This window comes from Myxocyprinus asiaticus, chromosome 20 (assembly GCF_019703515.2).
Source record: "Myxocyprinus asiaticus isolate MX2 ecotype Aquarium Trade chromosome 20, UBuf_Myxa_2, whole genome shotgun sequence".
NCBI lineage: Eukaryota > Metazoa > Chordata > Actinopteri > Cypriniformes > Catostomidae > Myxocyprinus > Myxocyprinus asiaticus.
The window spans coordinates 5,502,308-5,514,489 of record NC_059363.1 but is presented as its reverse complement, the minus strand read 5'-3'; the positions used below and the strand labels follow the sequence as shown (position 1 = coordinate 5,514,489).

The following is a 12,182-nucleotide window of genomic DNA, read 5'->3' as shown; positions in this document are numbered from 1 at the left end:
CACCCGTGAAATTGCTTTATGGAAAAGTCCTTGCAGTCCACTGGGGTATTATTGTAAAGACAAGCCTTTTATGAATGAGAGAGCAGACGTGCAGATCTGTGGTGACTGTGCAAGTTTTGGCTGGAAAAGTGAATTGGAGGTTTTTATGTTGTATTCTTTGGATCTAATGGTGTGACTTCACCAGCAGAGAAAGTAAATGTGTTGGCCATTTAGAGAAATGGAGAGAAGTAAAATTACAACTGCGTAGGGTGAATTTTCAAAGTATCATAACAATTTCAAGGCATTTCGGTAACTGCAAGTAAAGCTGTAATCACCTGCCAGTTTTAAAGGGGTAGTTGTATAAAAGTTGTTTTCCCTGCTGGAAAATCTATCTAAAACCAGTATCAAATGGTAGCTGTTGCCCAATGAGGGTGCCTAAGTAGAACTAGTTAGAGCTGGTAGATCACCTTGGTTCAAGGATGGTGGGGAACCATTGTCTAACCTTGGTTCCGTGGCATCGAACTAGCTACCAACATTCCAAAAACCAGCTAGAACACAGATTCCTTTTCCAAACAAAAATGTAATTGGCAGTGCATCAACAACTACAGAATGTTTTATAGTGGTCCAGTCGGTACTGCACATGTTTTGATGCGTCAATTTCCCGATTCCACCCCCAAACTCTTGCTGTCATTCACTATTACTTCCATGCTGTCCTGCCCCAATAAAGGCAAAAAGCCCATAAAAATAATGGAATAACAACAAAAACACATTGAACAGAATAACTAATAACGTAAATACAGTGTATCCGTGGATAAAGACAAACAGAAACATCTACTTCCTATTTATTCTGAATCCGTTAAGGAAGAAAACTGAAGAAACATTGTCAACGGTACATGCGATGAGTGTTAGAGCAGGTGTATTTCTCCGCAGCTGTGGAGTCTATCTTCAAGCACAATAAGGAGTGAAGGGAGTTTTTCATTAAAGTCAGTTTGAACTAGTCTTCAGAGACTGGCTCTTGTAGTCTGCCTTCAGGCACAGAGCTTCAGTCTCCTGGGGTTTCTCCACACTTCTGTGAGCCATCGTTTCCCATCTCGCGCTCTCTTTGCCTGTCTCTCTCAGCTGGCAAAAACACACACACACACCCACAGACCATTTATGCCATGAGTATTATACTCTGTCGTGTAACACAGTGTCTTTTATTAATTTAAGCCTTGTTGGCTCTGTTCTGTAGCTGACACAGGTGAGGTCACAGCTGTCACAATGCATTTCTGCACATATAAAACACCTACTCTCAAACTGTTTGAGCGCTACCGTCAGCTTTCTAATTCTAGGGCTATTTTTTTTATTTATTTTTTATTAAAAAACTCAAATTACCAGTATGTGAAAAGAAATGCTAAACCCAAAAAAAGTAATTGTTGTTGATGAGAATGAAAGATTTTATTAGGCATGTGCTAAAAGTAGACATTAAAGTAGTAATTCAAGAGAGGATGTGCGTTATAGTGATTTTACGACACTCTGCTTCATGTTGTGCATGTGGTAAAATGATTGTAATGTTAGACTTCAAGTAGGCTTCAAGTAGTTTGTAACCAAACAGAATTGCAAAAATAATATTTCTTTACAAACAGGTTTCCCGGAAAATAAGCAGTCTTCCATTGGTCAGAAGAGTAATCTAGTTCATAAGTATAACTTGAGCTGTTTACGATAGTCAAGCAATGCAGCAACTTGCCGCATTAATGTAGAATATCATATACAGGTGTGCATTTTACAATGGCTTGAATGTGGCTCATCCAATCAGAATGCCAAATCTGTACTATCCATTTTATAAAAGAACTTATACAACTCTTTTAACAACCCTACGTCAAGATACTCCATTTAATTATATAAGCTCTAATGCTTTATCAGGCCCTTAAATATTATGGTCAGCAGTCTGTTAACTCTCCAACACCTGCATCTGTAATATATCATACATCACAGCTCATAAAGAGCATTATCGCATACATTCACTCAAGCCCTGACCACTTCTACAGTACAACGCATCAGCAGTCCAGATCTGTTGAGAGGTTTGACCCCACTGATGTCTTCTATCTTACCCCTGGCTCTAACCAATCTGATGGGCCTGTGTAATCTGATATCAGAGTCTGATTAGCAATCAGCGAGCGATCAGTGTGACTGCTCCTTAGTCACATGTATCATGACTCATGCTCATGTACCTCTAGATTCGGCTTTGATAGAAGCTGAGAAGAAACATGTCAGTGCTGGGGAGAGACTTACTAATTGTAGTGAGCTCACTAACTTTGTACAGTTGTAAAGTAGCTCAACATTTTTCAGAATACTGCAGCTTTTCCACAAACAAGCTACTTTTTCTAACGAGTACCTGCGTAGCGTCACAAAACACTACAATGCTGTTTTTTGTCACAATGTATTCAAACGCAGCTTAACCAGAAAACTGGGGCAATAATTAACTACGCTCCCCTAAACTGTCCACTCTCTTGCTCTCAAATCAAGCCTTGGAAAGTGTGATTCATTAAATTTGACTGAATCAGTTAATCCTGAGAAAGATTGAACAATTCACTTGAGTCCCTGCGAAGAAATTTTTTACTCTCACAATATTTAGTTAAATTCTGCTGTTCATCACAGTGTTTTCAACCCAGTAATGTAAGTTAGGTGTTTTATAGTTTTAGTAGTTGTATTTAGTGTAATTTTTAATGTTAAAATTTTAATAATTGAAATGCTTACTGTTTTTGTGACAGATAAACAAAAATAAATTTGGTTATATATTTGAAATGATGCCCTCTTAAAGAAATGCTCTAAATTCAATACAAGTTAAGCTCAATCGATAGCATTTGTGACGTAATATTGTTTACCACATGATTTCAACTCATCCCTCATTTATTTATATAAAAAAAAAGCAAAGGTTGCGGTTACAACTTACATTGGAAGTGAATGGGGCCAATCCATAAATGTTAAAATAAACTGTAACAAGGTTAAAGGATGGGCAAGGAGGAGGTGGGAACTGGCTGAACGGTCAAAATAGCTGAACGACTGAATGGTCAGAAGACTGCCGGCAGGCTTTTCCCCGCCTCTCTAGAGCTGGGGAGGGGGACAAGGGGAGGGAAAAACAAAAAAAGAGAGGAGAGGGAAAGGGCAAGGTGGAGCGACAAAGAGAGAGAGGAGAGAGAGAAAAAAAACTTGCTCGCCGGTTCCCAGACACGCCATCGCCTGGTCCTCAATCACTCCTCCACCCTCTGGTGGACGACAGCCGCTCCTCCCTGGGCAGACCGGAGCAAATCCTCCGATCCCTGGCAGATGGAACGCCCCTCCACATTTTGGCGGCCGGTAGGGAGCCCCTCTGCCCCTGGCAGCGGCTCCACCGCTCCAGGTGGCCGGCAGAGAGCCCCTCCTCCCCTTGTGGACGGTGGCTGTTCCTCCATGTCCAGGCGGCCAGCAGCGAGTCCTCTGTCCCCCGGCGGACGGCCGTGGCTGCTCCTTTTGGCGGATGACAGTGGCGAGGACTCCACGACAGTGCATCCCCCCTCCTTCCCGGGCTTTGGCACCAATGTAACAAGGTTAAAATGGGAAAGGAGGAGGCGGGAACCGGCTGGACAGTCAAAGTAATATTTTAATAAGAACTTAAACAAAAAGACACAAAACATAAACGCACACACGGCAGCTGCCTGTGGCTCTCTCTCTCTCTCTCGAACTGCTGTATCCCACTGCACTTATCCCTCTCCAGGGGTGGAAAGTATGAAAAATAATACTCAAGTAAAAGTACTGTTACTTCTTAAAAAATGTAGTTTGAGTAGAGTAAAAGTACATGTCCTAAAAACTACTCAAGTAAGAGTAAAAGAGTAGCTCATTAAAAAGTACTCATGAGTAGTGAGTATTGAGTACTGAGTTGCGAAAGCTATGCCCCTTTATAATAAAAACTGCATGCTACAATTTAAAAATGTAGCACACATACCTTAATTTACATTCCCTTTTATGGCTGTTTGCCAGAAAGAATAAAAAATATAGGTATTTTATAGGTGTTTGTGATTGACAACTTTTAAAATACATCAATTATCTATGATACTGTAAACACTACATGAATCTGATTTTAAAAAAATAAATAAAAGGGCGACATGATTACAGAAATGAAAAGATGAAAAAGTTATTTTCAATATCATAATGTATGAAACTAATACATTAAAATCAGTTTATGTGTTGGGTCTAAATTTTCAAAAATGCCGACTGAGAGAGTTATTGTTGCGCATAAAACATTTTTAAAACAATGCAAGGAATGCAAAAAAAAAAACCTATAAAAAAAGCAGGGTCACTTGGCACGTCATGTCCCGCACAATAGAGGCGGTACAGCAGTTGTTTGGTACAGGGGCCACATTGGGCTTTAAAGGAATAATTCACACAAAAATGAAAATTCTGTGTATGACTTTCTTTCTTCAGCAGAACACAAATGAAGATTTTTAGAAGAATATCTCAGCTCTTTTGGTCCATACAATGCAAGTGAATGGATGCCAACATTTTGAAGCTCCAAAAATCACACAAGACAGCATAAAAGTAGCCTAATCCATGTGACTACAGTGGTTAAATCCATGTCTTCAGTAGAGATATGATAGGTTGGTTGAGAAACAAATCAATATTTAAGTTAGTCTTTACTATAAATTCTCCTCCCTGCTCATTCAATCTCCACTTTAACTTTCACTCCTTCTTTTGCTTTTGGTGATTCACATTCTCCATGCATACTGCATATCTACTGGGCAGGGAGAAGAATTTCTAGCAAAAATGGACTTAAATATTGATATTTTTCTCACCCACACCTATCATATCACTTCTGAAGACATGGATTTAACCACTGGAGTCGTATGGATTACTTTTATGCTGCCTTTATGTGCTTTTTGGAGCATCACAATTTTGGCATCCATTCACTTGTATAATATGTACCTACAGAGCTGAAATATTCTTCTAAAAATCTTAATTTGTGTTCTGCTGAAGAAAGAAAGTTACAATTCGGGATGGCATGAGGGTAAGAAATGATAATCAGCCTGATGGGGTGTGCGAGGGATAAAGGTGGCCGGGGACGATAGTTCGAGAGAGAGAGAATTACAGGCAGCTGTACTGTGTGTTTATGGTTGTGTGTTTTTGGTTAAGTTTATTATTAAACTATTATTTATATTCTTAAGCCGGTTCTCGCCTCCTCCTTTCCACTGAACCCCCTTACAGGCGCATAACCGCAATAGCGCTCTCGGAACCCATGCGCATGTAAAGCCTACAAACATTAGCCACCAGCATGCAGCTACAGATGCCTGGAAATAAAAAGTCAATCTTTAATATTTCATCTAGATCAACCAACCAGTGGTTGTCTTGCTATCGTGATCGATGTAATGAACACCCCTGTTCTAGATGTAGAACATAGGCTAAGTGTAGAAAACTACTCAAACGTTCATCATTGATATCGAGGACATCTCTTCTTTTTTTTTTTTTTTTTTGCAGATAAACATCAAGATTGTTTTATCACCCGGCCCTATTGAAAACATTGGCTTAATCTCTCACATCAACCCAATAATCTCAGTGCTAGATAGCTAGTTTACAGGCTACAGTATAGACACACAGAATCTAGTAAGCAGAAATATGAAATTTACCTCGATATGTTTCTTCAAATTAGAGGCAGGATTAATGCTGCTATCTGGCTTGAGCAAGTTAAATTCACATGACACAAACTACGTTTCCATCCAAGGAATTTTGGTGAAAAAAGTTTTAGTGCATCAAAATAAAGCTGATGGAAACACAAATTATCGCTAAAATTTCACAAGTGTCGACATAATATTTTTCCGTTTCACTCTAGTGCATAAAATCTATGTTGATACTTCAAATGTTGTGAAAAACTGGTTTGGAAACACTTTTTGTCGAGAAAATTGGCATTAACGCAAAAATGTAGTGTCACATGACAGAGTTTACCCCAATCGTTAGCCTGTGTTAATCATGACAACGGTATACATCCTTGAAAGCCAATTTATTGTACGTGATTATGGATTGATCTTAATGGCATATAGATCTGATCACAGCAAACATGACACTTCCAGGAGTGCCAACACAAATATCTCGTATCATGTACATGGACAAGTGCACGGAGAACAAATGAATGGCCACTGTTTGTGATTAATTTAATCGCGGTAGCCATCTGTTTATTTATTAAAGTTGCTTTTCCACACCATTCAAAATAATAGATGGCAGACACGGAATTAGCCCAAAATACAAAAAACATATAATTTCTGTGCACAAAGATGTTTTAAATAAAAAATAAATACACAATACTAGGAGAAAATCTTCAGTGTGCTTTTTTGGAACACAAACATATAGCCCAATTCTATTAAATTATTGTTTAATTTACTTTTGAAAAAATGCCAGCAAAATTCCCTGTATGAAATTAAATAAATTACCAAATGGAAAAAGCATTAAATTAAAAAAATTAATTACCAAATGAAAAAAATATATATTTTTAGACCTATATATGCCTTTACTTTACACAAACTTAAATTAGCTTTACCCTGTTCTATAGACAAAAAAAGTCGACTGAATTACATTATCAGAACGTTCTGCACTTTTTTTTCAAGACAATAAACTATCAGATCTATTTGTCCAATGCTGAGTTCACTTTCAGAAAATGAGCTTTTGTACATTTTAAAATGTTTAAATATTTAAAATCTAACCCTCTTTACCTCGGATCACATTTGCTGAGCTTCCTCAGAAAATGTAAATTGCATTATGACACTAAAATTAATTTTAGATGATAATCGAGTTCAGTTGGTCATTAAAAGTTGCTGGACAAATATGCGGGACATAATTCAGTTGTGATGGCGATCCTTTAGATTAGATGATTGTTCAAAATAGCCTATTGAATATCAGGAATGTCGGAACCGGTGGCAACCTGCGATAGGCGCAACAACAGGACCAATATTACAGTCCTATCAGAAGGGCAGCTGTTCCCATTTGATTGCAATTCCTCGTCTTCTGATTGCATTTATTTGTGAAATTAAAATGACAGTAAGCTGGTTAATTTCAATGAATTGTCTCAATACTCTCCCCATTTTACCAAAACCTCGGAGGAAAAAATTAGGGACATCTGGGTGGCGAATTAGTGATAAACACACATTTCTGTATGGAAATGGCTTAAGGGCAGATTTCTTTTACGATAAACCAAAACTTATGCGACAAAGTGTTTTTTTAGGCATGACGTCATCATGCACACCATTGTTATCGATAAAAGGCCATTTGAATGGAAACAGGCAGAAGATGGCAAATTTCACTTTGTCGATAACAAAATAGGACGAAAACTGGATGGAAACTAGGCTACAGTCAAGCAACTGCCGTTTTTCACTGCAAAAAACCCTTTCAGGTTCGGACGTGATGTTCAGGTGTTGAAATGTGTTTGAGGCATCCTCCACATCCATAACAGTTCGCACCAGATCTACTGCTGCCATTCAAGTTTTTACATGTGATTTGATTTGATGGGAGTCACGAGACTCTCCCTAGCCAATCATGTTGATGGATAAAAATAAAACCAGGACAGGGAAGTAGCGAACACAGACGGTGGGAAAATAGTGCATTAAAAGTACAGTTACAGGACTTAAATTGTACTCAAGTAAAAGTATAAAATTTAAAACTACTTAATTACAGTAACGTGAGTATTTGTAATTCGTTACTTTACACCCCTGTCCCTCTCCTAGGCTGTTCAGCCCGATTGGGGTCCGGGCGTGTGTAATCACGACCCGGCCCCGCCCTCCTCCTCGTCACACTCATCCCTCCTTTGCCTCAGGCCGGGGAACTCCGCTGCCCTTTTGGCCCCACCTGCCAGCAGGCTTTTCCCTTCCTCTCTAGAGCTGGGGAGGGGGACAAGAAAAAAAAAAAAAGACTAGAGGGAAAAGGCAAGGCAGAGCAACAGTGAGAGAGAGAGAGGGGAAAAGCCTGCCGGGAAGGAGGGGGTACATCACATTTTATCATACCAAATATGAACATATGGATTAAGATGCAGGAACATTAGCCCTACCCATTTTTCTACAGTAGCAACATGAAACATTCGCAGTGCTGTTAGATTTATGTTGATTGCCGCCATGCTAATGTGTAATAGATGGTTAGCAAGCCAGGGGTAGCTGGGGATTTGCCGCTCTCTCTTTCTATCTATCTCCCCCACCTTTCACACTGTCTTTCTCTGTCTGCTATCAATGCAATCGAGGGCTTCACTCCTCTCTCCTCTGCCTCCACTGGGTTTCAAATCAAGGTCTAATGGACCCAATCTGGTGGCTTTTTAAGGCAAAGGGACAGTGCAATACAGTGGTAATTGCGCTCTAATTCAGTTGAACTACCAATATCCACTCAGACAGCTCCAAATTCCCTCGCCAGCCCCAAGGACACCCACCCTCCTCTGCAAACACCTAATAAAATGAGGGATTTATTCCCTGTCTCCTCCTCTTCCTGTGCCTCGACCCTCACTACTTAAATAATGGCAAACTGACTGCCGCAGAACGGTGCACACATTTACTGTATGGAACGCTATGCCACTCTCAATAACACCTTGAATTCCTGCCATCATAGCGGAGGGGGTGAGGGGAAGTTGTGCTGCCAAAACACACTTAACAGATGATTTAGGATATTCAAAATGTGTGAATGTTCCTATAGATGGTCAGTGGCCCTCCTGCCGAGAGCGATGAAAGCAGTACGTGCAAAAGGTTGAAGAACCTTTAAAGAGCTCTCCAGAAGTGGATCGGCACAGATAAATACTACATGACATAAAATGCATTCGAAATGCAGTGCAGTTACGTTGAGAGGAGCATCTTAATCTGAAAGGACGAGAGTAAAGGGTACGCCCAGCGTAAGATTGAGTTTTTGTAAGACTAGAATTGACAGTCTGGCTGAGAATGCTACAAATCCACTCATTTCAATTGGGATGGTGCGTCGCAAAGACATAAAGAAAAATCGCAAGGGTTTGCAAAAGTGATGGTCAAAATGGCAAAATTTAAAGGAATAGATCACTTAGAAATGAAAAATGTAATTGTCTACTTACCCTTATTTTGTTCAAAACCCATATGACTGCCCTTCTTCCGCAGAACATAAAAGGACATTTTGAAGACTTCCGTGCTATTTTCCGTGCAATTATAATGAACAGGGCTGAAGCTTTAATGCTTACAAAGGATGCAAAAGCATAATAAAAGTGCCATAAAAGGGAATGATTTGACTGGTGCGCTATATTCCAAGTCTTTTGAAGCCAAACAACAGAATTTTGTGTGAGAAAAATGTAAATGAATATTGGGGCTTCAATACAAAATAAGCTCAATCGACAACATTTGTGGTGTAATGTTGATTACCACAAAAATGTATTTCGACTTGTACCTATTTTTCTTTTTTAAAAAAAGCAAAAAGCTTGGTTACAGTGAAGCGCTTACAATGGTGAATGGGGCCAATCCATAAACATGAAAATACTAATTATTCCAAAAGTATAGCCAGACGTAAACAATATGTGTGCTAACATGATTTTAGTGTCATAAAATCGTTTACAAACATTTTCTGTGTAAAGTTACAGTATATCCAATATTAAACCTAAAACCCTAAAAAGACCATCAAAACAACAATTTAAACAACTATACAGCTCAATTAATACATGAGTTTTAACAGAAGAAGTAAGTCCTTTTGTAAATTTAAAACTATAAGCTTGACAATTAACCCTCCAAAAAAGCCGTTAAACCCTCCAAAAAATTGGCCCAATTCACTTCCATTGTAGGTGCCTCACTGTAACCTTGATTTTTGCCTTTTTTTAAGAAAAGGAGGATGAGATTGAGCTCAACTTGTATTGAACCCGAAATATTCCTTTTAATAGTTAATCCCAGAAAATCTGCATGCTCATGGCAGTTCATAAAATAAGTAGCACTGTGCAATTTGTGAACAAATCATTCTTTTCAATTTATCGGTTGATCCGGTTCACAAAACTGTTCTGAATGATTTGTTCACAAATCAAACTGCTTGAAAGCTTCAGTCCCCATTCATTGTAATTGCATGGAAAAAACAATCTTAAAAAGCTGGTCTTTTGTGTTCCATGAAAGAAAGCCATACGGGTTTGGAATAACATGAACATGTAAGTGATGACAATTTTCATTTTTGGGTGAACTATTCTTTTAAATTTATGCTGCAATGCATACTGACATAGGCATCCATTGACCAATGCGAATGTAGTCCTGCTTGCTTTCAACCTCTTTCCACACCCTCAAAACAGATCTTATGCATTCCTGTTCGTCACATGCTCCATCAGAGCTTTCTCTAGTGTGTAGGCTCCCTAAGACTGTCAAACGAATGAGATTTTCAGCTGTATTCTGAGTCTGGCAAGTGATATGGGGTTTGTTTTGAAGACGTGAGGTTCTTATTCTTCATGGTCAGTTATGAGAAGAACCCCTAGCATGGATAATCTTGCCTGTCACACTGCTGTCCCATTACACTAAAGTGCTGCAGTGAACAGATTACACAAGCTTTGGCACGTAACACACTGTGCTCTCTGGATGTCATTGACCAATGATCAATGAGTCCCACTAAAGCATGTCAGGACACTGAATCTTGCTCTTAAACAACCATTCTGTAGTTTTTGGCACTGTTGGGTGGCTGCATAGATTGATTGGATGGATTTGGGAGCAGATGTACTCACAGTCTAAATGGCTTTGCCGAATGCCTTCCACGTCCTCAGCATGAATAAAGTGATAACATCTCTTTCCTACGATGTCGACAGGTGTCAGGTCCATGTAGTCGCTGATTCTGGAAAAGATTTAGTCAACATAAAATCAAAATTGAACCTGTTCACTTTCTTAATCCACATTTCCTGGACTTATTGTGAAAGATTTATCTGATAACTTGCTCCACAACTGAAAAGACGTTTCTTCTTGGCTGACATCACAACATAATCGGCATGTTGTTTTTGAGAGTTCTAGTACTCTAGGATCGGCCACATTATGCCGACTCACTGACAAGCGCCATCTCCTATCAGACATTTTTGCATCTGCTCCAGTGTGTTTTTTACCCTGTGGCGCAATTGGAAGTGCATTGCGTCAGCAGTGTGGAAGACCCGGGTTTGGGTGCCACATTAAAACCAGGAAGTAGTCACGTTTGCATAATCAGTAACAAGTGCAATATGCATCCCTCTTCACTGTTTTACAGCCTGTACAGCTGAAAACAACTTTCTTTACAACTCTCTTTTGTCACCCCTCAGTAGACATTACACCCAGAAAATGAAGCTCACACATGCTCATACGCCCAACAACACTTACCACTTTGGCCATTGGGGGCAATGTTTCGAATTTTGGTGAGCAAAGTTCGATTTTATCTAAAGAAAAGTCAACCTACTGTTTCCGATTTCACAGTGAGTCTGGATGTCACCAATATCTCTTGCTTTTCAGTCCCTCCCCTCCCACGTGTCATCTAGAGACATCTTTTCACAATGTTGGTTTTAATGTTCATACAAAGAATAATCACCAATAAACAGCAGCAGCTGCAAATTTTTTTTGGGTGAATTCAAGTTTCTAAAGAAATTGTGAACGCTTGTACCTGTACCTTGGTACCTGTAGTAACCAATAGTGGTCGACCGACATATCGCAGAGGCCGATAAATCATCAGATATTCAGAATTTTTTAATTATCCCATTTGTTTCTTGAATGTGCTGAGAATTGCCTGCTTGCATGCAAAGTGACTGAGACATGTAAACAACCAATCACGGTTCGTTTTGTTGTTACGTGCCATCGTGTTACTACAATAATAGACCGGTGTGCAACACAGTCTCATTTAAATGATCCGCATATCAGAGCCGCGGCAGACACGTTTGAGCTCATGATGTTGAATGCTTGCCTGTTTCATTCTTCCTCTCTCTTTTATTTGTCTTGTCTAATGCTAAAAATGCAAATATCAATAAAACTATTATCATATACCATCTGTAAATATGCACATATCTCGTTTAAACAGATATAATAAACCAACCTCACACAACTTCAGCAGATCCAGCATCCTGTGGAAAGCTCATAAATCTTCCTCTGAAGAACATATTCTAACAGTCTTTCCTCAACAGTTCCCTATAACTTTTATTTGTCTTGTCTAATGATAAAAAGGCAAATATCAATAAAACTATATCATATACCGTCTGCAAATATGTGCACATCTCGTTAAAACAGATGTAATTCATG

The 12,182-nt window shown here is 39.2% G+C and overlaps 1 protein-coding gene across 2 annotated transcripts in view; it reads right to left on the bottom strand.

Annotated features, from left to right (window-relative positions):
- LOC127411510 (neuronal PAS domain-containing protein 3-like) overlaps positions 1-12,182 on the bottom strand; it is a 400,645-nt gene that overhangs the window by 11,770 nt on the left and 376,693 nt on the right. For both annotated transcript variants that reach the window (XM_051647156.1, XM_051647155.1), the window contains exon 9: positions 10,661-10,767. In XM_051647156.1, the coding sequence (XP_051503116.1) occupies positions 10,661-10,767 (107 nt within the window). The remainder of the gene's footprint in view (positions 1-10,660; positions 10,768-12,182) is intronic.